General features: G+C 45.1%; 1 protein-coding gene across 46 annotated transcripts in view; it reads right to left on the bottom strand.

The window, feature by feature from the left end:
* The window catches only part of LOC144772242 (uncharacterized), a 507669-nt gene that overhangs the window by 435318 nt on the left and 45082 nt on the right, over nt 1-27269 (bottom strand). For all 46 annotated transcript variants that reach the window (XM_078656424.1, XM_078656425.1, XM_078656418.1 and 43 more), the window contains exons 4-5: nt 2269-2379; nt 200-310 (exon numbers count right to left, since the gene is read on the bottom strand). In XM_078656424.1, coding sequence (XP_078512550.1) covers nt 200-310; nt 2269-2379 — 222 coding nt within the window. The remainder of the gene's footprint in view (nt 1-199; nt 311-2268; nt 2380-27269) is intronic.

Here is a 27269-nt window from a genome sequence, read left to right as displayed (position 1 = left end):
ACGTTCCAGTTAATTTGGTCAAAAGAGAAGGATGTCATAATATTTGCTTTTATGTTTCCATTCATTCCCTGCCAGGATGGCCTTATCAGTGAACATATATTAATCCTAATAGCAGATTCACAATAAACTTAGGCTTAATGTCGTTCATTCCTGTGACTGATTACATATTCATGTGACTCGATGTAAAAAGATAACTTACTTGCTGGGCAGACGGCCGTATTAACTTCCTCAGAGCGCTGCTCCGCAATGGGATAGCTCCCTTCCTCTTCTTTGATGTGGTCTGAGGCCATCACTAGGTTGGATTCTTGTGCTGTAATAATGGGCAAACAAAAGAATCATTTCACAGTCACATAATTGAAGCGTGTCCTGCTCCTCTTCAGCTCCCGACTGATCTCACTACATCCATTCATTTCAACGTCAGTCACACAGAAAGGAGATGGGGCCCATTCCACCCCACCGACTCCAATCTATCCCACCCAGTCTACTCCAATCTACCTAGTCCACTCTACCCCTCTCCATTCTACTCCAATCCAGCCATTCCACTCGCCCCCAATCTACACCACTCCACTGTACTCCAATTTACCCCATTCCACTCTACCTCACTCAAATGTACCCAACTCCACACCACTAACCTTTAATCATGCTGATCAGCAGTCACACTTGTGTACAGTATGGCTAAAACACATTGACAAAGCCAAAAGCTCTTGCATAGGGGAGCCCTGGTGGTTTTGCCTTTGCTTGGTACCATTGTAGTGCTGTGTATACCCATGTAACGTTTGCCCATTTTAATTTAACTGGTTTACCATCCTTGAAAGGATGAAGTGGTGAGCTGGTCATGCCATGAGCTACACGTGTAACATGTAGATGTGAGCAGCAAGCAATTAACTCACAGAACATCTTTCTGACCCAACTCTGGAGGCCACTTTTCTTGTTGTATTTCGATACATGGCTGTCGTGTTACTTTTGATTTGGTGCCTTTTGCAAAAAGTACTTTGCAATTTATTTCATGGTGTAATCTGTTAACAGACCCACTGTGTACCAACATCTGTTGAAGTCCTTTCAGTGACACCGGACAAGGACTATTTCTTTTCATGAGGAGGTAGTTGCATCACAAAGAAGGCACGGATACCAGGCAGACCTGCGTGGATGGGAACGGGATAGTGCTTGATCCATTACTAAGGGAACCCCTTCAGCAGGCTTCCAAAGAGTTGATTACTTGGTGGTTTTTAGTGTTCACACACCCTGTGGCATCCTCACACGATCAGTTGCAGCGTAGTAGGAGTTGAAATACATAGAACACTTACCAGCCAGGATGTAACACATCACCCTATTTTATGATTAACAAACCTGTGACAATGCACTAGGCACTATGCACAAACATTATATGCAAGTTCTATATGCAAGCGGATGAAACACAGCTAGTATATGGCCATCACCTCAGAATATTAAAAGGTGCAGAGTGACTGTCTTTTTTTAATGGTTTTAAGAAGTAACAGGGGGTTAGTTATCAGCCTCTACGTTAAGATGCACCGTAAAACCGTTGGTTTCTTTATGACACCATAATTGTGTCTGTTAGTCACCCCAGGACAGCAGGGGTACCATGGTGGCATGTGGCATGTTTCCCTAAACCATATCCCTACTCAGCAGGAGTACTGTCATTCGACAATACAGTACTATGGTATTATAAGCTTTTTAAGACTTTGAATGAATGAATGTATTTGTACTTGTAAAGCGCACTTATACCCCAACTGGAGTTTCTTGGCGCTGTACGCATACCGCTGTGGAACCCTTCCTGGCTTTTCCCTATGAAATGTCCACTATTGATCACCCCCAAGGTGAAGCCAGGCATCCCAGCGCAGTTGTGGCCGTTGGGAAGATTAAGCAAGATATTGCCTAGAGTTGCAGAGTGGGACCCATGATTGGAATAGGCACCGAGGCGAGAACTATCAGGTCCGAGGAAATTGAGCCCAAGACCCGCCGAGGCGGGAATTGAACCCTGGTCCCAGGCCAGACCTCTGCATCAGGGTCTGCCGCTCTAACCATTGAGCCACACTTCTCCACACTTCGATACATTTCAGCAAAGTTGGTCAAAAGAGAAGGATGTCATAATATTTGCTTTTATGTTTCCATTCATTCCCTGCCAGGATGGCCTTATCAGTGAACTGTTATTAATCCTAATAGCAGATTCACAATAAACGTAGACTTAATGTCATTCATTCCTGTGACTGATTACATTTTCATGTGATTCGATGTAAAAAGATAACTTACTTGCTGGGCAGACGGCCGTATTAACTTCCTCAGAGCGCTGCTCAGCAATGGGAAAGCTCCCTTCCTCTTCTTTGATACTGTCTGAGACCATCACTACTTTAAATTCTTGTGCTGTAATAATGGGCAAACAAAAGAATTATTTCACAGTCACATAATTGAAGTGTGTCCTGCTCCGCTTAAACTCCAGACTGATCTCACTACATCCATTCATTTCAACGTCAGTCACAAAGAAAGGAGATGGTGCCTTAGATACCTCTGTCCCCTTCACGAGTTCCTCACTTATCCATTCATTTTCCTATCAGGAGTGGGCCCTGGCGCTATGTTGCAAGCTCATTGGCCTCATCACATCCATTCATCTCACAGTCAGTTACCAGGCAGGCAGTGGGGCCCTTGGCACCTCTGTTGCCTCCTTGCTCTCATTACATCCATCCATTTCACATAATAAAGGTTGCGTCTCTGTCCCCAATATTGAATTGTTTACTTACCTGTAGGAGTGGTTTTGTACCTTGAAAAATTGGCTGGAACATGCTGTAAAATAATTCCACTGTTTTGTGGCTGGGTCAAATGTTCTATTTCCCTTGTCTTTTTTTTGTTGACAGCATCATAGACTGCTTTTTGGTGGTATCTCGGTGACATCCCCAACCCCCCTCCCCCCAAACCCACCCTGTGGGATCAGCCAGCACTCGAAAGTTCTTCCAGGGAGTCGCCATCTTTTGATTATTTTTTCCCCTCTGATGACTTAAAATTCTTATAAGCTTTGTTTTCGGTGCGTTGCTTTCTCCACTATTCACAGGTCTATCCCTTTGGTTTCTCGTCTAGTGTCACTACTGCCTTCGTGAAGCAAGCATGAATTGCAAACACAATGAATCTGGTAACTAACACCTTAGGTTGCTGGTTTCCCCTAACCTGCTGGTCCAAAAGAAACCAATAATTATTTTCCCGGTCTTACATTGCTTTGTTTCTCCGCGTGTCTAGTGTGTACAATGCTCTTTAAGCGTGCATCTTCGGCAGCTGGAAAAACACTGGCTGGTGTATGTATAGTTAGATTTATGTGAAATTCTGACACCATCTTTGGAAGACATTGTAGGCTTCCACTCATGAAAACCCTGTCCTTATGAATCTGTAATTATAGTTCCTGAATGGTGTGTGATTGTAGTTCATGGACTCTATGCAGGAGGGCTGCTTCTGGAGTAAGAAATGTTAGTCCTGCCTTGTGCATTGGTTCGACTGGTTCCTACATTATCTCACTGAGCGCTATGTTTAGGTTCCTTGAAGACATGTGTTCGGACCTTGGGAGTGCACCTTTATTGCTCCTTCTAGGAATCTCTTGTCTACTGCTGTGCTAAACAAGCGTTTGCCTTCTAATGTATGCTACAATGGCAAACAGTTTCTAGTTTATTTTTATTTGTTTAATTAATTAAAATCTTACAAAAAGCAGCTAAAACTTCACCAATTTTTAAAATGATAAAAATCGATTTTTCAATTATTTTCCAAAAAGAGTTAAAAATATATCATAGACATTTAATTATCTATTAGTCTGACCTTTACAATTAAAAAACTATTATATAAAATCCATATTCACAGTCATTTGTTTAGTCAAATGAAAGCCTCCAATTTTTTCTGTACAGCACAAAGGAATTTGACAAGTGCAGAACTCATTGGCAGATCTTCTGGATTTAGACTTGCAATCAGGGCCGGTCTACATGTCCTTACACCACGCATGTTAAGCATTCTTTTGAGCATAGTTTTTCTTTCGATTTCAATGGCAAACAGGTGAACTGTGAGTGATGCATAGGTTAAGTTCGCATCCGGTTGTGAGTTAGGTAAGTGATGACTGAAGTGTTCCAAGTTCTACTATCCATGAGTTCCCGCATAACGCACCAGTGGCTATACCTCTGTGACTTTGAGGAGCAGCACCTCTGCCTACTTGGACTCCAAACCTCCCGAAGACCTCCATAGTTCTACATGGGAGGTTGAGGTACTCAAATTGTAAGTAATCAGGACCCAAGCCACCATGTTGAGGCTGGTCAGCTCGGTCTTGTACCATAACTATGTCCTGAACCGCGGAAAGCATTATTATCGCTCCCCGAAAAATCTCCAGTAGATCAGAGAACCAGGTCTGTCTCAACCATAGCAGTTCAATTCAATAGAGACTTTATTTCGGATATATTTCAATCCATAAAAGTACACAAATAAAATACATTAGACATTTCATAATTAAAATCACGGTTACTAAAAACATTTTATACATATTTCATTAATGAGTGGGCAAAATCATAAATAAAGTGCAAATAGTGCTAGATTTACAACAAGATACATAAACATTCAGTAGGAAGTTCATCATCTTTCAGAAATAAATAATCACTGGTCTAGGCACTTTCTCAGTTTAACAGTCAGTTTTAAGAATTCTATCACATGGAGAACACTATCACTGTGCAAAAGCTGCAAGTACACAAGTGCTGGTCTTATTTGATTAAAATTTAGTTTCTTTAAAAGGGTAACAAGATAACGTTGACGTGGGTATTCATAAAACCTACATAAAAATATAAAATGCAGCATATCCTGTGGAGACTTCCCGTCGCAGCCACAGGGAGCAGTAGTTTTATTAAAAACATCTGACTTTGGTCTAATTAAAAGATGATGGAAAATGTTAAACCTGAACCTTGTCAGCAGAAATTTTTCATGAGAAGTAAAGGAGCATGTTAGATATAGTTCCATAGTATCACAGGTTTTTAACGTGACATATTTTCTAACATTAGGTTTCATGAGCTCAACCTCTTCTCTTTGGGCCCTCATAACCATGTAAAAAGCCCGCTTAATTGCTGCCACATCACCCTTTACTATCCCGCTAGGGTTTTCAAACAAATTCAAACAGCCAAGCCTTACAAAATGAGATTTCAGCTATTTTAGCCAGGGCACACACATTGAATTATCAACAGATACAAGGTCTTGCACGATCAGGTGGGTTAGCGGAATGTCTTGATTTAACCACAATTTTACCCAACAAGTCAGTGGTCTTAGTGCAATTATATCAGATAGATACTGACTTCCCAATTCTTCGTGTACCTCTAGGTTCGAAGTGCTAGCTGGGACACAGAGGAGACGTTTTAAAAAATTGTTTTCAGTAACCTGTAACTGTTCACCTGTTACATAGCCCCATATCTCACTGCCATAAACAGCAGTATCTATCGATTTAGCATTGTAGAGTTTCATCATTGCTGTATTTGGCTTTTTCCCCAGTTTAGTGGCAAAATTAAAGATAGAGGCGTTTACCCTTGTCATTTCCCCTTTTTTTCTTGCCACATGTGGGCCCCAGCTGAGCTTTGTATCAAATACAACACCAAGGTATGAGAATGTTTGAGTGATGGGGATCAGAACATCATCTAATTTAAAAATAAAGTTCTTTTTCGGTTGGCGGCCAACATGCATTATATAAGATTTGGAATTGTTGACCAAAAGGTCTCTATTAATCATGAAGTTATTAAAAGCATTCAAAAGTGCCTGTAGACCCTTTTCCGTTCTAGAAATTAAAACCGCTTCATCTGCGTATAAAAGTACCGGAATACCCCGCCTACCAACTCTAGGACAATCTGATTTTACCTCCTGTAATGCAGCATCTAAATCATTAATGTAGAAATTAAAAAGAAATGGGGCCAGGATGCAACCCTGTCGCACTCCCTTTTTAGGTCTCGCCTGTCGATGCGCATGCGCATCGAGCTTGCGAGCCTATTGCGGCGTAAACAACTTTTAACTAAGCAGCAAGGAATCGTGGCGATTCCTTGCAGTGCCCGTGACTTTTAAGCTCAATGCGCATGTGCATTGAGCTTAAAAGCGCGTGCACAGCCGCAATCACCGTCAGCCGCATTCCTCCGACACCTTTTGAAGTGAAGCTTAGCTTCACTTCAAAGGCCCGGCTTCTTAACACCCACATGCCGCTCTCCCCGCTCCGCCCCCTCCCCTGCCCGCCTTGTGCATTTCTTTCTCGGCCTTTAGTCGTCACTCTCCCTCAGAGCCTCCTCTCCACCCCCTCCCCTGCTGCTCTTTCACGCCCCCTCCCCTGCTGCTGTTTCACGCCCTCTCCCCTGCTGCTCTTTCACATCATTTTGAGCGCAAGTGAAAATAGGGCTGGAAATTTTGTTGCAGGGCTCGTTTTCATTGCTCATCATTGCGCACCTTTTTATTAGCTCAGCAACGAGCCCCACAGTTTCTTTTCAGCATTCAAGGACTCTGGCATGGGAAGCCTCAAGAACAGCGTGCGATGGCAACTCCTCCCGGTCTGGCCTTTGCACCCTATTGTGGAATTTGCGTCCCACCGAAGCCCGCCTCACCGGCTCTTCCAGCAGGCTGCTTCATGTAAAATCCCCCCCTTGCTCTACTTGTAATCACTTGACTGTAAGGGACGTCTGCAAATAGCAGTACACAACACAGTAAAACCAACATGCAGGGATTGGCAATTTAATTAAACTCACAATCTCGGATGTGCAGCTTGGGGCACTGCATGGTCTTTTGTTATGAGAAGCCTCGAGAACAGAACGCGGTAGCCCTTTCACCCAATCTGGGCATCGCAGCCTAGTCATGGAATTTGCGACCTGCTGAAGTTCCACCCAACGGCTCCTCATGCTGGCTGCTTCACAGGAACAAGCCTCTGCTCTATTTACAATCACTTGTTTATTTACATGACTGCCACGGGAAAATAAAGACGCCGATCAAAGGGGGTGAATAGAGAGGACCCTATTCCATTTACTGCTTGTTCTGAACGCCAGTTTCACTTTCGCGGTTGCGTCACTTTCACGGCCGCGCAGCCAATGCTTGTTTTTGTGAGCTTGGGAACTGAAGACACTGATTGCTTGATATTTTGATTTTATTTGTATTATGTTATTTATAGTATGTGCCTTTCCTTCCAGCTATCCGCTGCAGAAAGCCTGCATTCTTCCTTGTTTTAGCATTCTCCATTGTGTATCTCTCCTCTCGTGCTGCTGCTTGTTCCCGTGTGCGCCTCCCCACCCCATTCCATGTTGCACTTGCCCGTATACTTCTCCATGTTGCTTCCACCCTCCCCTGTCGTTCTGTGCCCCCCTGCCCTCCCGTGTGTTGCTTCCTTGTGTCACCCTCCACTTGTTGAATCCATGTCCCCCGCCTTCCCTGTGCTACTTGCGTGCCCGTCTGCCCTGCCCATGTTGCTTCAGTGACCACACCAGCCCCCATATTGAGTCTGATCCCCCTGTTGCTTCACCCCATTACTTCTGCTCCTGTTGCTTCCTCTCCATTTACACCCAATTAAAAAAAGTGTTTTGTTTTTAGTTATTGATTTGAATTTCTACAGTAACTAAAAAAAAAATATTTTTGTAGAGAGGATGCAGACTGCTATGTAAAAGTTTTTTGTTTTACTTCAGCCATGCTGCACAGCTTCAATGATGCTGCACAGTGTGGTATTCAACCATTGCCAAAGCCAATAAGTCACAACGATGATACCTATTGACTTTGCCAGTGTTTGTTGCAGTTGCCTTTATACAATGTTTAGGTTACAGTGTAGCATTGTAACTTTGAACAAGGAGTGCTTGGTTAGGTTGTGATTTAACCTCGTCGCATTCAAAACACAATACTCCCAATAAAATTTGTGTGCTTTTAGTTAAAAGCATGAAAATGTAACCAGCCATAAAAGAGAAGGCTCCGAGATAGGTTAGCGAAATATCACAGGAACATCAAAAGTGCTGAGGGGGCCAACAAGCATATACATGCTCTACAGCACCCACCCAACGACCAGGAAAGCACTTTTTATACTTTAATTTTTAATATGCTGGTCCTTAGTACACAAGTGGCATACAATAGTTTACTTGCACCTGCATCCTTCAGACTACAACTCCCTTTCAGGACTAGTTACATTTGCGTCTCTAACTGGATCTGCCCTTAACAGTACCAGTGTATACTTTCTGTCCATCTGTGGATTCCTTTGGCGTTTTACACCCCAGCACACTGCCCTCCAAGAAGCCTCGCTCCTCAATGAAGGGCTGAATGCCAGGGGTTGTGGCAGTGGCGGCTGGTGGATTTTGGAAGTTGTTTTGCTGGGCATACAGTAGCAAACGCCTCAGAGTTCAAAAGCACTCCATAGCACCCAGCTTCAGGCTTTGCCAACCCCTGGGCCGTGTACCTTCACAGGCTTTCAAATCATCCATGAGCACATACCCTTAAACACGAGCTCAGGCATGCAAGCTAACATACACAGACACAGTCGCAGGCACGCACCCACACAGAGACAGTCATACAGACATACTCGTGCACTCCCCAGCACACAGATAAATACACACGGGCTGTTAAACACAATACGCATTAGCATAGCCAATAGGTCTCGCCTTTGGGACCTTATAAGTGTTTAACCATGCAACAGTTAATGTTGTTGCACCAAGGATATTGTGCTGCATAGCTAAATACTTATAAGATCCCAAAAGCGAGACCTATTGGCTATGCCAATGCAACGCCACTCAGCCACGCAACGCCACTCAGCCACGCAACGCCACTCAGCCACGCAACGCCACACAGCCACGCAACGCCACTCAGCCACGCAACGCCACTCACACACGCAACGCCACTCACACACGCAACGCCACTCACACACGCAACGCCACTCATCCACGCAACGCCACTCATCCATTTGCAAAACGAAAAATGTCAAACTCTTCTATTGCGAGACCTATTGCATTTTCAATGCTTGTTAATATTAAAATTACCAGTTGTTTCCCCATTAGTTGAAAACCTTACATTAGCACTGGTATTACTGTGCAAATCCACCAGAAAATCCACAATCCCTGTGTCCACACCTTTCTCCCTCATGGTCTGCCACAGCCTTCCCCTGTTAACACAGTCGAAGGCCGATGACAGATCCATGAAGGCAAGGTGGACGGCTCCTTTCTGCACTACAGTATATTTACTCAATATGAGGAACAGGTTGAGGCACTGTGTTATGGTAGAACGGCCTTCACAGAAGCCATATTGGGAAATGGACATGATATTATTGTCAAATGTCCAGCTAGATAGACGCGCTGCAGTAAGATTCTCCCCATAATCTTAACCATAGAGTCTATTAATGAAATTGGACGATAGCAAAGGGGGCTGCCCTTGTCTCCTTTCTTAAACACCGGGACAATTGTTGACAGTCCCCAGGACAAGGGACAGCCCACTAAGGCGGCAGCATTGAATACAGCTACCAGGATAGGTGCCCAAAAACCTGGATCTGATTTATAAAGATCCGGTGGAATTCCATCAGGACCAGGGGCTTACCTAGCTGTGAGTCCCTCTATGGCATCCATTACCTCACTTTTATCAAATTTAATTTTGCCTCCACTGACATAAGGTAAAGCATCAACTGTTGCGGGGTCCGTTGAATAATACAGTTTTTTAAAATGGGTTTCCCACTCCTCCTTAGTTATGCAGCAATCTAGTTCATCACCCGGTTCTTCTACCAAGAATGGTCTTTAAACTAGCGCCCAGAATTTGGTGCTACAATTTAAGGTGGAGGGGTCAAGTATTTCATCCCATGCCTCTCTTCTTAAAAAATCCTTGCGGGATGCGATAACAGCCTTATATTCTTTTCTACACAGTTTTACGCCCTCCCGGTTTCTCGGGGTGGCTGACAGAGCAAACCTAAGATTACGTGCAGCTTTAGTACAGTCGTGGTTAAACCACCTAGGACCCCCTTTCGCCATTTTCTTAAGGGGAACTGACAGTAATTCTGACACCTTCTCCGATAAGTTTTGATAAGCAGCTAGGACCAGCATAGGCTCCCCTATGCTGGGTACAATTTTTAATATCCTCAGTGCATTTATCAGCAATATTTTTATAAAGAAGATCTGGGGTGACCATTGACCATTTAAGTCGCCTCCGCCCATCTGTTGTGCACAGCCTACCTGTGCTGCAGATCTGGTTTCCCTTTTTAACCCAGGGTCCCTTTAAACAGATTGTTAGGGGGTTGTGGTCACTAAATTCACTCAGCTCAGTACTGAAGGAATCCAGAAAAATCTGCATCGGCAAAGAGACTAACATATGATCTATAAAGGTGCCCTTACAATGCCCTTTGAAAGTAGGAATATCAAAGCATTTTAACGGGTCCCTGAGTGTCATAGCCATTGAAAGATCAAAATTATTCATCAGATCATTACATAGTTCCCCATCCACAGTATGTTCCATGTGTATGCCTCCCATACGTCCACAATGCAAGTCTGTTAAACATTTCTTCAGTGGGTCACCGCAGGGATGCACATTAAAATCCCCCATGATCATAAGATTATGACCAAGATCATTCGAAAAGGTAGTAATGAAGGAATTCAATGCAGAAATTTGATTAGAGCCTACACTATCATGAGTTGCATTATAAAAATTCACCAAACCAGCCCGACAGTTTTCTCCATATAAAACTAAACCCATCACTCCGGTGTGCTGTGATTCAATTCTACGCATTTTACATGGTACTAAAATAGAAACAAAAATTACAAGGCCCCCCTTTGGCCTACCCCTTGTTGATGGAGTAGCTGGCACATAGAAGGCCTTGTACCCTTCCAGGTGAAGATCACACCCCACCAACCAAGTTTCTTGTAAACAGATGATCTTAAATTGCTTAATATAATTAACCCAATTTCCATCAGCCATTTTGGCAGCCAAGCCCGCAATATTCCATGAGACAACGAAACATCCAGATGCTATATCCTGTGGGTTCTCTGTGTGTATAGGTTCACCTGAAGCCACAGTGCCCTGAGCCGCAGGTACCTCCCGTCAATCACACATCTCAAGTCCAGATAGGGCTTCATACCTGTTCTGTGTGTTGACATTAGACCCATGGTGATAGCGTCCAGCGCTATTAATCCTATTGTAAGTTTCATCCATATATCCATTCCCGCATGGGTTAGTGATGTTATAAGTAAACTGTGTGTCCATAACTGGGGTCTGTAGTTCAAACACCCGCCTAGTTGTCCTTTGTTGAGGGGTCGGTTTACACAGATGTGCGTAAAAGTATCCCAGTGGACGCACACAAATACTGTTCTCATTGTAAACTAGTGAAGAAGCTCTTAAAAGAACAGTTGCCACATGCTGGGGAAGTTTAAAATGTACAACAATGCAATCCCCATTGCCTATCTTTTTGGACGGGCCTACCCAGTTCACCCTCCTTACTGCCATTACCTGATCTGAGTAAGAAACGGGAAACCCGCAATTTTTATAAAGCCATGCCACTGTCTTATTCTTCAATGATGCATGAGATTCATCAGCTCAGTACTGAAGGCTTTGTGCATCATATACAAGGCACTGAATAGCCAAGGACCCGACTTTTTTAGGGAATCACTGCAGCTGTATGCTCCCAAAAGAGCGCTAAGATCTGCCTCCTCCACATCACTATGCATTCAACGAGTGAGAACAGTCAACTGGGGAGATAGACGCTTCTTGGTGGCTGCCTCGAGGCTCTGGAACTCCCTCCCCCATCACATAAAAACTAGCCCCTCACTGTTGCTCTTCAGAAGGCAAGTGAAGACATGGCTATTCACTCAATAATGCACAGGTAGTGCCTCTCTGTCTGCCCAGCGCCGAGACACCATTCGTGGTATTTGTTCGCGCTTTAGAAATTTATAAATAAATAAATAAATCATAAGGTGAGGCGGGATGAGTACCACAAGATGGAACATTCGTCAATACTGCCACAAACGGTGCACAGTCAGGTGATAGGTTCAGGTATCGATTGTTCCTGGGGGGTCTCGGGGCTGGAACACTTCGTGGGGCTGGATTGGGTTGTGTCAACAAAGCAGGTGCAACTGGGACGACTGGTGTACTTAATGCCTCATTCGCATTACTCGTTACTGCAACAGTATTGCGAGTATTCTGATGGTCTTTTGCCTTCGTCGCATCCTGCCCTTTTCCGTCAGCCTTAACCCTGCCACTAATTGGTGCAGCCAGGTGTGCAGACACCAGGCCGCCCAATCTAGCTACTTCCGTGACCAGGGTCTCAATCTGACTGGTCAGTGGTTTAATTATCTCCTCTATTTTCACTGCAAATTTTGCTTCTAGATTTTTAATAAGAGAGGCAAACTGTTCAGAGTTTAAATTAAGACCACTATCATTATTTCCAGTAAACACAAAAGGGTTTATGGCAGGGCTATGTGCTACTTTCCCATCCAGATCCCTTCTTTTAGTACTATGTCCCCCCCCCCCCCCCCCCCCGTTTTTGATGTGCTATCCTGCAGGTTCGCACCGGCCTAATAGCAGGCGGAGCCTCACCTGATTCCTCGCTTGACAGGACGTGTTGGTCTGAGTGTACCTCAACGCTCACTATAATGGGCGTCTGCGGTTCTACTCTGGTGTCTCTGCTCGTATTTGCCTCAGCCTCTATGGTCGTCCTGAGAGGAGACAGCTCTGGGAGATCCAATGTCGAAGTACCCTTCCCTAGAGAGGCACGCCTTTCATTATTTATCTGGCTAACTTTCTTCACCATGTAGTTGTCGATGGTGCCGGGGCCTGTTGCAGGTTTATCACTTTTACTTTTAGACATCCTAAGTAGGTATGGAACAATATGTAAACTCGTGTAAGGCACTACTCACTCATATAAAATAAAACAAAGTACAGAATAAAGTCTCACATGAATAAAGCACAATGGAGGTCCAGTTAGAAAAATGTAGGGTCCCTGGCCCAGCCCAGTCTCCTCAGGCCTCTGAGGGCCACAGAGGGCCCGCCCTTTGCCCGGGCTTAGCCCGGCACGTCCCGCGTGCGTCCCGCGGGACGAGTGACTGGCGCTGCCTTTATGCGCCTCCTGACGCTCTTGTGGGCTTCGCTGGTGGTGGGAGGGGCCCGGCGGAGCCAAGCCCGGCCGGGTAACAGGCGGAGCAAGGCCCGGCCCTTGGTGGCTGGTGCGGCGCTTCGGCGGAGCAAAGCCCGGCCGTGAAGTCTCCAAGAAACAAACAGGTACCCACCAACCATAGCAGTTAGTAAGATGAGCATCAGAGGTGACTATTTGCACTGCTCTATTACCACAGGAATCAATAGTATTGGGGGGGGAAAGCTTACACATGTCTCATGTCAGTCAATCAATAGGGCATTCCCTTGGATTAGTGGTGTGGGTACCTGGATACCAAATCTCGGCATCTTGCGTTCTCTGGGGTTGAAATTTCGTCTAGGTCTGGCATTCCCCATCTTTGGAAAATTGTATTCAGCACCTGATGCTTTAGCTCCCATTCATGGGTGAATTGCTTTGACAGTACATTTTGCATGCCTGGCAGGTGTATTGCACCGGGGTTGTGTCTCTTTGGATGGCCCACTTCCATATGTCCTAGGCCAGCTTGAATCGTGCTGCCCCCTGCTTCTTTAGACAGAACACTGCAATTCTGTTGTCTGTTTGGATCAGCTTCATGTTCCCTTTTTTTTGGGCCTTAAAGGCCTTCAGTGCTCAGACACAGTCTCACGTCCAACACATTTATGTTCTTGACTGCCTCCAATCGACTCCACAGGCCTCTGACCTTAAGACTTCCTATGGGTGCCCTCCTGCCTGTGTGGGGTGCATGTGTGGCGATGGACATTGTTGGGGTTCGTAGTTTGAAGGCCATCCCCACAGTAATGTGATCTGTGTTCCACCATTTATGTCTCTTCGAACACTCTGTGACAACCCCTTAATCCTCCCACCTCCCAGTGGCCTAGAACCCTTTGTACTGCAACCGTTCCTGAACTGAGTGCATGTGCAGTCTGGCCTGTGATATGCAGGATGCCGTTGTTCTCAGTTTCATTATCGTTCTCACGGTCAGAGAATGTCCCTTCAAGTAGAGGTGAGTTTGCGCCTTGAATGCCAAGATTCTCCTGGGAATTGGGTAGGTGCTTGCTGCAGGAAGCTGGCTCCATATATGGTATTGCCACTAGGTGGTAATACCATGCACAGAGTCCAGGGGTTTCCCATAAGTGTTCAGGGCTCAATGTAAAACCCAATATGCTCTATTACAGGTAGTATGGGGGAACAGCCTTAGGCCTAACACAGAGGAGTGTAAGGCATTTATTGCACGCACATGATCAATAATGGACACAGGACTCATGAAGGAGATCCAGACTAATTTAATAAAATTAAACTTAATTTGTACTTTATTTTAAGACCCAGGTCTTCGTAATCAGGAAAGTATGTTTTTAATTAAAAAATACTTTTCACTTCGACAATTAAGAGCCTTTTCACAAAGAACTATGGTGAAAACAGTATTGCGGTTATACAGGTAAGTGTTCAACTAACAATCTCAGTCTTCGGAGCCACATGTCAGCAAGGACCAGGGGTCAGGTAGGCACCAACACTGCACCACCAGCGGCACACAACAAGATCGGGGTTCGACCCAATGCTTTCCAATGGAGACATGGGCTGCCTGCAGCCACACTGCTAGCAGGTAGGTAAATTGGTTGCAAGGGGCCAAGTTTTGAGGGTTAGCACAAGCACGGGGGGCACAAAGAAGCACCAAAAATACACCACCAGCGAAACAGGGACAGCCAGGTGCAGGGTGCAACTTCGATGTCGGGCACCCAATGCTTTCCAAAGAGGATTTTCTTGGCGGAAAAGAGGCTGCAGGCTGGACACCGGAGGCTGCAAGAGGAAGACCAGCGATAGCAGAAGTAAATTGGGATGTAGGGGCACAGTGGGTTCAGCTCACCACGGTCCAGGGGCTTCGGGTGCAGTGGTGCCTTTCGACAGTCTTCTTACCGCAGCCAGTCGCGCTCGGAGGGAGCCCCTGGATTCACACTGCAGGAGCGGTCACAAAGGGTAGGAGAGGTCAGCCAACACTATTCAAGAGGTCAGGATCACCGGGGAGATTTCACTGCACAGGTGAGTCACTCAGACTCGGGCTGTGGACGTCGGGTGCAGAGCGGGCAGGAGGCACGGATCTGCCTGGATCCGGAGTCTTTGAAGTCAGTTTCTTCTGTCCTCTGGGAATGGGAGTCATTATTGAATGCAACAGTCCTCCCCGGGGTTTTGGAGGTCGTTGCTGCAAGACAGGTCCCAGGTTCATCGAAGCTGGAGACAGGTTGGTAGGGCTGAGGCCAAGGCAGGTTCTCACCTTAGGGGTGGGGTTGGCAGAGGTGGGCAAACCGGCTAGGTTTTTGAATGTTCCGGGCTGCCATCTGCTGCCAGCAGGCGTGGCTGATGGACGCATTACAAGGAAGCAGACTTTTGAGCTTCCCTTCTTTGAGCACTGGCCAACCTGATGGGAGAAGGCATGACACCTTTGCCCAGGCAGGGTGCCATGTTGATATTGTCATTTTCTCCTTCACTGGGGCATGCAGGCTGCAAGGTAGTGGCATGGTTCCAGTGAGAGAGTGTCCCAAGGTACTCTCTTCAGCTCTCAGGGCCTAGGTACCCAGGTAAACGTTTACTAGGACTTACAGGGGACAGAAGTACCAATTCGTGGTATGTTTCAGGGAAGGAGCACAGGGAACCTGGTTGGCAGGGACACAGAGCTGTTTCAGATGTAGTGCACAAAGGCAGGATGTATTATACTTAGGCTTTCCTGTGGTCAGTTTCTATTTTTAGTAAATTCTGGTGGAGTTTTTTCAGTGTTTTCAAGAACTTAAAAAACAGTGACCTAGTGCAGCCGGGCCCCTTGGCGCACCCAGGGGGGCTGCGGGTCCCTAGGTGCTTGTCCTTCCTTGCTCAGGTGTGTCACCCCGCCTCCCCCATTGTCACGGGGGGTGTTCTGACCTTTTCCTTGATTGTATATTGTCCACTTCACTCTCTCCCAGGTTCACTGCAGCTATTTAATACCACCCAAATGTTTGTTTTGTTTTTCTGTTTGTTGATTTTGTTGGCTCTCGTCTATATTTGCAAAGGTGCTTTGTGTGACATGGATGTTGATTTGAGACCTATGCAAACCCTTGAGGGTGGAGGGGGGGTAGCACCTGATTCTAGTAGAGGCTATGCCGAGACCTTGGTGAGAATGTGTGTTATCTCTCTAGCTATCTAATGCTTCAGCTTGTGGCAGGACCATGTTGAGCCTTACAAGTTGTATAATTGTCTGTTTTGTGCATGTTTGGAAAATGCACTAAAAAGAATTTGACAACAAAACACAGTAGTTATCAGTGATTACACATTTTCGTGCCATTAAAACCAAACAACAGAAACAGTGCCTTCCAGTGTTTAAGGAATGTATTGATTGCTTTCTGCACTGATACTGCATGAATATAGACAGTGTACATTCAGAGCATATGAGGTCCAAAACATGTTTACTAATCAAACTTTATTGAAGTACACCACACAATACTTCTTTAGTGAGTCTTTGGTCATGCGCGCTCGTTCTGTGGAAAAGTAAATTTTGCCATGTTCTGTGTCCCTACGTGTCCTCCATCTTATGTTATGTGTGCATGATTAATATGCATATGTATCCCCCATGTTCGATTAAAGACGCAATTACAGTTGTGTCCATCTCTAGTATGCCAGTTTCCGGTTCTCGTGAATACTACGAATATTAGGCCTATGTAAAGTTACGTTGCCACGTTTCTCAGTGTGCACGTTATTTCATTGTAAAGTCCCCGTTTTCTAGGCCTCAAATGGGCCCGGACACCAGATTCAGCTTCTGTCTCCTGAACCCTCGCTGAGGAGCGATACAGCCCCCACCTGTATCCTCGACCCTTCACTTACTTCCTGCCTCACAGTGCCCGGCTCAGCCTGGCTCTGCCTCTGAGTCTGCCAAGAGTATGTTATGATTCTAGTTATCAGTCCAGCCCTCCTTCTCTGCATTCCTAAGCTACTGAATCGCATCAATAGTTTCCGTCATCGTCTAGCCTTTACGTCTCCATGTAAGAGAAATACTGTAATTATGGTCATTTAATATTCCTCAACACGCACTACATGTAGAATAATGCATGCATCAGTCTTAGAGTCTGTTAGCCTTTACCCCGATAACTTTTGGATTCTATCAACATGTTCCCTAAACATCAGATACTAGATATTGTTTAGGCACATGTCGCCCTGACTCTCCAGACTTCAGTCTCTGCTCCTAGCACAGAGTTCATAGCCCCCAGCTTCTCCTAGTAACACGTCATTGTCAGTTTGCGCGCACCATTAGGTTAGAGGTCCCGGCTCCTTAGGTAGCCCCCTCCATGTTTCCGCCCCATTTATGACATACTCTGTTACGTTTACATCACATGTCTATGTATACGCCTCCTGTTACACCTACTTTCACCCTTATCTTTCGCGACTGCTATTGACCACAGCCACTGCTCCGCCTATTGTATTCACTGTAATGCAACTGTTTTAGTATATATGCTTGTGTACTGTTATTAAAGTTAGCGCGCTCATCCCAGATCCAGCCCCGGCAGCTGCCGGGCCCTGTCATCCTATTCCTGTGCAGGTTGTCCTGTTCCTGTCCTTTATGCTGTATTAAACCTGCAAACTCCTACTACCTCGAATCTTGACTCTTATTTATTGAGCTATCTGTTATTCATTTATCCATTCAAAAATAGAGGTATTATTTATTTATTTACCACATAATGGCGCCCGAATAGGGACTTGCCCTTTCCCCACGCGCCGGTGAAGCCACGCCGGCCCCCTGACCCTCTGCAGCCGTGACGGAACCATACCGTGCACGTGCAGATATTTCTGCTTCAAGTATCCCTCAGGCCCACGGAGGAGACGGAGGTGGCGGTCCAGCATCCAGACGAGGCGGTGGAGGAACGCGGCGAGTCCCGACCAGAGCCCAAGCCGAGAGTCCAAGGTCCGAGGTATCCGGAGGCCCACCCGTAACAGAAGTCCGAAGTTCGTCCGTCCAGCGTCGAAGCAGTCCAGTCCAGTCCGAGGCCTTCCGTTCTTGCTGCCCGGTGAGTACCATTGCTGGGGTAGTATCTAGACAGGGTCAATCTAATTGACTCTGGTCCGTGGGTTGGTGGTACACAGACCCACAACGAAGTGTCCACTTTGGTGGATGCGGGTCCTAACGTGTCTCTTTATGAGACCGGTGAGTTTCGTACTGTTTTAGCAGTACATCTAGTTTCTGTTCTAGTCAGTTCTGTTTCTCGAGAAAATTCATGTATTCTGTTTTCAGTATTCCAGGTAGTATTCTGTTCGAACTGTTATTTTAAATGTTTTTCATGTATTGTAATGTCGTGGTATGAATGTGGAGTAATTATCGTGTTCATTGTGTATTGTAATTGCGTATTGTGTCTAGGTTACAGTTCAGTCATGCCCTTATTTTCTAAACTACGTCAGTTAAAAACCAGAAAAGGTCTGCTAGAAGCAGCAGTTCCTGTCCCGCCTAGGGACAGTCCAGGTCATTTTATGTATCAGAAACATGGCATAAGTGCCATATTATATCTAGATTTATGGGAAGAGTATACCAAACAGTTAGAGGAAAAGTATAGATGGCCCGTATCGGGTACATGGGATGCCGAGTGCATCATGAGAGTAGAAGAAGCATTATGGAAAAAGAAAGCCAGACAGTCACAGAAAGATGCCATCGAGTTATGGCGCAAAGAATCTCATAAGAGAACCGAAAAAGAAATCAGAAAGTCAGAATTAAGTAGAGAATCTTTAGAACGAGCCCAAGAAAGGGAATTAATCGAGATAGGTGAACGAGTCAAAACCGAACAGTCAGACAGACAGAGGCATGCCCTTATTAAGGGTATGTATCCTCTTCTTGCCGAGGGCTTGCCAAGACCAACCCCGGAGGCACCCAGTAATTTTCCGCCACCATTAGTTCCGACTAAGCTACGTCACAAACCGACCGCAGCTGATATTTTCATCTCGTCCTATTTGGACGACACAGTGCAAGTCCTGTTCCGCCAGTCCCTGTAAATCAGGCAATTCCTGCTCCCCCAGACACCGGGGCACCCTTTGCAGTACCCGCTACGGTACCCCCGGTCCAGCCTACATTACAATTTCCCACCGCACCGGTACGACGAGTATCAGTCGACGATTCTAGTTTAGGGGCCGCAGGAGGAGGTCCTCCTGGTACCCCGCCACCACACCAACGTAGAACGTTGGCCGGGTTACATGAATGTGCGTTACAGCGCACGCCCAAATATAAGTCCGTTGCAGATATCCGACGAGCTCTTACTGAATGCCGCTATGATCCAGTTGCAGGTGATGATAGTACAGTTATATATTCCATCCGTGTAAGACGGGTGACCGGGTATTTGGACACCCTACCGGATATGAAAGGAGATCTAGACAGAATATATCGTTTCATCCGTACAGGGGATGATCCAGAAAGTATTGGCGAAGCCATGTCTCAAAGGAAAGCTGAGATCCAGCTCATGTTATTAAAGTTTCTGATTAATTGTCTAATAAGAGAACAAGATTATCCGACTAAAGATCCGGCCGAAATGAGAATCCTGACAAGGTGGAGTGATAATATAGCCGAGGGTAAACACAGGACACTCAGTAGTATAGAGAGTATGTACAAGAAAATCCGTAAAGAAATAATAAGGTTACACGAGAAACGCAAAGAAGCACTAGTAAACGAGAAAGAAAATGACTCTTCTACTGAAAAGGTAGACGACGAGAATCCCACTAGAATAGCGTATGTAGGTAGAACTAGATTTCCAGACCGCCATTTACGTCTAGAGCACAAGAAAACTGTTCCTCATCCAGCACCAGAGCAAGGTTCTCTAGAGCAAGTATTTCAAGCTACCGATCACATTCTGAAATCACGAATCGGTTACAGTGAGTTAAGTACTATGCATGAACAAGAACTAGCCCGATCAGCAGTCCGATGGATCACTGATTCTACCACTTTTCCAGACGAAATAGTGGCACAAATGTTTCTGAAACTGCCCCCAGCCGAGCAACGACTGGTGGGTATGTATATGATCCAGCACCTCATTACTCTGTATGAGGGTCAACATTCTGATCCAGGTCCGTTACACGATGTCCTGAACGAGTTACTCCAGTATAGATGGAAAGGTCTAGGTACCGATTTAATTAGTGTCATCCTAGAACAGCGTCACAAATATAGAACGTTTTTGAACCCGCATTTTGTTCATGTCTCACCCCCAGAAAGTAAACCCTTTTACATAGACAGACAGAATCCGTTACGAGAAGTACACCCAGTCAGGACAGCAGATGGTGAAATGCAACGAGTATTTGTTTACACCCCGATTACAAAGATGGAACTCTTAGAGATGAAGAAATTAATTCCCTGTCATGACAAAGATCCAGCAGGGTTCCACCGAGAATTAAAAGACATGCTCCGTATGGGAGAATACACGTATCCAGATATTATTAAAATGTTAAAAGTCCTGTTGCCCGCAGGGGTATATGAAAAACTCAAGGAAAAAGAATGGGAGGTGGGAGAGAAAAAGATCGATTGGGCAGTTCTAGAAGCTGAAGATAAGATACGAGTACCAGGTACCGGTCTAGGAGAGAAATGTAAAGAATTACCAGAACTGTTAATACAAGTTTTGCCCAGATTATTAGCCACTAAAAAGGAAGACTGGGATGCAATCTCAGCCTGTAAACAGAAACAAGACGAAGACACTAGTGATTTTTATTCTAGATTCGAGAAATGCTTTAGTATTAACAGTGGCCTCAAGACAAGTAGCGAGTCATACCCTCATCTTTTTGTTACTAAATTAGTCGAGAATTCAAGTCCACAAGTTAAGAACCGAGTTTTGAAAGTCGAAAGTACCTGGCAAGCTAATACCCCGTCCCAAATGTTACAGATGCTTCAATATCACCAGAATAGAATCAGAGAAGAGCAAGATCATGAAAGAAAACGTATGAAAGACACGAAAATGAAAGTACTAGTTGCACAATCTGTTCCTCAAGACAGTCAGAAGAGGGGTACGAATCAAGCCAGTCATTCTGCAGTTCCCGTTAAAGGGACCTGCAATTATTGTAAACAGCCAGGTCACTATATAAACGAGTGTGCAGTTCTGAAACATAATATAGCTACTGGTAAAACTAAAGAAAGACCACGTCCGCCTAGACAAGAACAAGTTCCACAGACTTCTCAGCCACAGAATGTACAACAGACAGTTCCAGCACCGCAGCCTATTGCTGCAACACAGCATGTTACACAGCAGATGTACCAGTATGCACAGTCCGAGTATCCAGAGTATCAGCCATATTCATGAAACAGCCTAGAGAGGGAGGTAGGCTTGCCTCTCATCGAGATACCTGTAGATCAAGAGGGTCCCTATGTTCATAGTCAAGTACTAGGGAAAGACAGAAAGTTTTTGATTGATACAGGGGCAAGTAGGACGACCATCAGTCACGCCGAAGTTCCAGGGGCTCCGCTCTCAGGCTCTAGAAATGTTTCCCTTGGATTTTCAGGAAAGCCTATTGTAAACGAGATATCTAAGCCAGTTACTCTAGAAGTAGGTCCATTGTCCCGCACTACTGATCTGTTACTTACGAAGTCATGCCCAGAAAATCTGTTAGGTATTAAAACACTGAAAGAATTAGGTGCAGTTATTTGCTGCTCCCCAGAGGGAATACGATTGTTCTTACGTGACTTTAAGGGTCACTATGTATTACGAGATTTTGATCCGAGATTGTCTAATGTTCCGCAGCATCTATGGGCACAAGGTCCAACTGATGTTGGTTATATGCAAATCACACCCCATCGTGTGACTCTCAAACCAGGTGTAGTCCTGCCACGAATCAGACAGTACAGATTGCCACCTGAGGCTGTAGCAGCCTTATCCAAAATTATTGACGAGCTCATCGCTCAAGGAGTAGTTGTAGAAACTGACTCCAATATATGTAATTCTCCGATCATTCCAGTCATGAAACGTACTGATCCAAATGCACCCCCAGTATATCGATTAGTGATTGACCTCCGAGAGCTTAATAAATGTATTATTCCCCAGTACCCAGTTGTCCCAGATATCTCTTCCCTATTGACAGCCATTGATTCTGAAGCCTCATTTTTTTCAGTCATAGACCTCAAGAACGCATTTTTCAGTGTCCCCATTCATCCAGACAGCCAGTTTCTTTTCGGATTTTGTTTAAATGGAAGGAGCTATATGTTCACACGAGCTCCTCAAGGTTTCACAGAAAGTCCTAGTATTTACAGTCAAGCACTTAAGAGACAACTAGACAATATTCACATGCCAACTGACACTGCCCTGCTCCAGTATGTCGATGATCTACTGATCACAGCCCGTTCTGAACGTGCTTGCGAGCGAGCATCCCTTACAGTCTTGTATTTCCTTGCCGAGATGGGGCACAAGGTGTCCCCTTCGAAACTTCAATTCTGTGTCCAGCAAGTGATCTATTTAGGCCACTTACTGTCCAAGAGGGGTAGGCAGTTGACACCTGACCGTATCCAGTTAATAGCGAGTCTTCCTCAGCCCAAGACCCAGAAGGAGGTACGTGCTTTTATCGGCCTTACTTCTTATTGCAGACAATGGATTCCTCAGTATGCATTTCTAGCCAAGCCACTGATACAGTTAACGACACAGGAGGCAGCCGTATCGACTGTCCTCCCTTGGACATCTGAACATACACTTAGTTTCAATGAGTTAAAGAAAGCCTTATGCCAAGCTCCAGTTCTAGCTACACCGAACTACAGTAAGCCTTTTACACTTTTCGTCACTGAACGTGAAGGTACAGCATTATCTGTTCTCACACAAGATCAAGCAGGACAATACAAGCCCTGTGCTTATTTTTCGAGCACATTAGATCCAGTAGCCCAGGCTCTGCCTGCGTGCCTCAAGTCAGTTGCAGCCACAGCACTAGCTATCAGACAGAGTGATTCCATAGTGTTAGGGCATTCCTTGACAGTACAAGTTCCACACTCTGTGGAAGTTCTTTTAAACGGAACACAGACTCAGCACTTGACAATTGCACGTTTAACAGGTTATGAATTGACACTGTTCCAGCCACACATAGAAATCAGACGCTGCAACGTTCTAAATCCTGCTACACTGTTACCATCAGTTACTTCAAATCCTGCCACACACGACTGTGTGGAAGTAGTTAACATTATGACAAAGCCAAGACAAGATCTGACAGACATTCCATTACCAGATCCCGACCTGACACTTTGTGGATGGTTCATGTATGAGAACAAGTACAGGAGAATTAGTAGCCGCGTATGCAGTGACTACAGACACTGAAGTTATAGAAACACACCGTATTGACACCCTGTCTGCTCAAGCAGCAGAGCTAGTTGCTCTGACTCAAGCCTGCATACACGCCAAAAACCTGAAAGTTAATGTTTACACAGATTCACGTTACGCATTTGGAGTCGTACACGACTTTGGAGTGCTCTGGCAGGAGAGAGGTTTCATGACTTCTCATGGAACCAAGATTCAGCATGGTCTCCTTATTCAAGCTCTGTTAGATGCCATACACTTACCGACATCTATTGCTATTATGAAATGCAAAGCACATACGAAAGTTACTGACATTATTTCCCACAGTAATGATCTAGCAGATCGCACAGCCAAGCTTACAGCTCAGACACCAGACATTCCAGTTAATAAGACACAGACACATACTTCAGATCTGACTACCTGTATGACAGTTAAGGACCCTACTCAAGATGTCATAGATATCCAGTTACATGCTACTCCCGATGAAATCAAGAAATGGTCCGAACAAGGAGGGGTCCAGACAGATCAGGGATGGGTAACGAAGGGTAAAGCCACATGGTTTCTCCCCGATTCTATGGTTCAAGTCATTATCAATACCGCACATAGTCCAGCACATTTAGGAGAAAAAGCTATGTTAGATAGTATCCAGAACATTTGGTCCAACAAGCATTTACGAGCTGCAGCCAAGCAGAAAGTCCGTACCTGTATGATATGTTGCCAGTTTAATCCAGGTAAAAGTGTCCCGGTGGAACAAGGTGGATTCCAGCCCCCTGACCACCCTTTTGAAGTCCTCCAAATGGATTATATTCAGATGGAGCGATGTCGAGGTTTCAAGTATGTCCTTGTAGTTGTATGCGCTTTGTCCAGGTGGACAGAGGCATATCCAGTCCCAGATTACACAGCCACGACCACTGCCAAGCAGTTGGTTCGTGAATTCTTCCCCCGCTACGGACTCCCTAGAGTCGTATATTCTGATAACGGCCAACCATTCTCATCCGAGCTTATGAAACATATTTCCCTGTTGTTAGGGTACCAGTGGAAGTTCCATTGTGTACGCCATCCTGAAGCAGCCGGTCTCGTAGAGAGACATAATCAGACCCTGAAAATTCGAATTGCAAAAGTATGTAAAGAGAAAGGTGTAGACTGGCTAGTAGCTCTGCCAGTTGCTTTGTTTTATATGCGCATGGTCGCACATTCCAGATCAGGTCTGTCCCCTTATGAGGTCGTATTCGGCCGCCCCCCTAACATGTGGGGTACACCTAGACCTCGAAGTATTACCGATGTTTCAAGTAATATGCTGACAGATTACCTAGCTTCCTTGATGTCTGCCCTCAACTCTTGTCGTTCACAGGTTGCCGCCGCATTTCCAGACAATACCGAGGTGGCACCGCATGAAATCGTTCCCGGATGCATGGTTCTTGTGAGGAACTTTGATCGTTCAAGTCCGCTGGAGCCTCGCTGGAAAGAACCCAAACAGGTCCTCCTGGCCACCCGTACTGCCGTCAAGCTGGAAGGCAGGAAGGGCTGGGTCCATTTGTCACATGTGAAAAGATTTTTTGGATTGAAGTCTGTTACCAAGAACATTTCCGAGGATTTGAAAGACTGCCAAAGTACTATTCTTAAGGACTGTCCCGCAAAAGACTATGATACGAATCCCTCCCTGTTAGAGAAAACTCCGCAGCAGGAGTATAAGAAGAAATTAAGGTCTAGTAAAATAAGTCGCCAGTTTGATTGTCTAAGTCCTCCCCTAGGTGAAACGGTTAGACCGGTTTCTGACATGTATAAAATAGACCCCCATAGTGAGAGAGTTAGTCAAAACTCAATCCGATGTATCGTTTTTCTAAGTTTCATATTGTTTTTCAGCCTTATGTTTACCTGCACAGGTTATGCATTTTATTTGTATTTTCCAGCTCCTCATGTAAATACGTCTTCTATTGCTACAGTAGAGCATACGTTTAGTGATCTGCCTCCTCATGAACTCTCTTATCGTCTTGCTATGCGTAATAATTCTTTTATCCGCATGTTACAGTATTCACACCAGACCAGCAATGCCACTAATTGTTGGGTGTGTGGTCGACTCCCCCCTTTCCAGACACCGAAGGGAGTTCTGCCACTCTTTCCTTATCCATTTTCACATAATGGTTCGTGTGGAGCATGGTCCACGTTAACGTCATCCTCAACAGATATGTCTTTTCTTAATAGTACATGTTTCCCAGGCAAGCAAGGTCTTCCCCACAGAACAGGGTTAGATCTAGAGAATGAAGTTTATAACTTAGGTAATTATTCTTCGAATTTTATGGTCCTGAATGTTCAGTCTGATTCTACTCCCGACTTACCTGCTCTGTCAGTATTACCAGTCAAAGGTGAATTATGTGTCCGAAATAATGGTTCCATACATGTAGGACATAGTGATTGTACTACTATTATCAAGTATAGTGACAGTAGGAAATCTATTTTCAAAACTTCACGTCATTCCTATTTTGTTTGTGGTCAAACCGCATATGTTCGTCTGCCCCTCGATTGGGAGGGAACCTGTTACATTGCCTTCCTACTGCCACCAGTTTTTCTAGCCCCACCTGACTATCATAGGAATTCCCACCTAGTACATACTAGACACAAGAGAGATCTCCCGATTGTCGATTATACTGAAACTGCTCTAGAACAATACATAGATATCAATAAAGGTGTCTTCCCCTACTTAGGTACTGTCGTGAATAGTAAACTGATACGTAGATTAACGAGAACCCTTGAAGCAGTAGTGATTGAGACTACTTCTGCTCTAGGTAACTTAACCGAAGAACAATCCTTTATGAGAATTGTCATGCTCCAGAATCGTCTCGTCCTTGACGTCATACTGGCCGATAGGGGCGGGGCCTGTAGAGTCATCGGATCTAGTTGCTGCATTTTCATTCCTAATAACGCGCCGTCTGTTTATTCAGCTATAACCAGACTCCATAAAATTGCCCATATGTTACACCAAAATCCAGGCACCTGGACATGGTCCGGTTGGTTCTGGAATATAATTTCCGCCTGGGGATGGAAAGTATTGTCTTTTCTAGGTATTGCAGTAGCGATCATATTCAGTTGCTGCCTCTGTTTACAATGTGGCCCCGCGATTTGCGGCATTTGTGCTACCTCTTGTATTCCTAGTCCCAAGTCCCGTTCTAAATCCCGTTCCAAGAAAATTCGAGACGAGCAAATGATACTGTATGAAATGATAGATGGTATCATGAATATTGATGTTTCCTGATGGAAACGTAGTGACAAGGAGGGAATGTGGAAAAGTAAATTTTGCCATGTTCTGTGTCCCTACGTGTCCTCCATCTTATGTTATGTGTGCATGATTAATATGCATACGTATCCCCCATGTTCGATTAAAGACGCAATTACAGTTGTGTCCATCTCTAGTATGCCAGTTTCCGGTTCTCGTGAATACTACGAATATTAGGCCTATGTAAAGTTACGTTGCCACGTTTCTCAGTGTGCACGTTATTTCATTGTAAAGTCCCCGTTTTCTAGGCCTCAAATGGGCCCGGACACCAGATTCAGCTTCTGTCTCCTGAACCCTCGCTGAGGAGCGATACAGCCCCCACCTGTATCCTCGACCCTTCACTTACTTCCTGCCTCACAGTGCCCGGCTCAGCCTGGCTCTGCCTCTGAGTCTGCCAAGAGTATGTTATGATTCTAGTTATCAGTCCAGCCCTCCTTCTCTGCATTCCTAAGCTACTGAATCACATCAATAGTTTCCGTCATCGTCTAGCCTTTACGTCTCCATGTAAGAGAAATACTGTATTTATGGTCATTTAATATTCCTCAACACGCACTACATGTAGAATAATGCATGCATCAGTCTTAGAGTCTGTTAGCCTTTACCCCGATAACTTTTGGATTCTATCAACATGTTCCCTAAACATCAGATACTAGATATTGTTTAGGCACATGTCGCCCTGACTCTCCAGACTTCAGTCTCT

This window comes from Lissotriton helveticus, chromosome 8 (genome assembly GCF_964261635.1).
Source record: "Lissotriton helveticus chromosome 8, aLisHel1.1, whole genome shotgun sequence".
Taxonomy (NCBI): domain Eukaryota; kingdom Metazoa; phylum Chordata; class Amphibia; order Caudata; family Salamandridae; genus Lissotriton; species Lissotriton helveticus.
The sequence above is the reverse complement of the archived record's forward strand: the minus strand, read 5'-3'. Positions and strand labels throughout refer to the sequence as shown.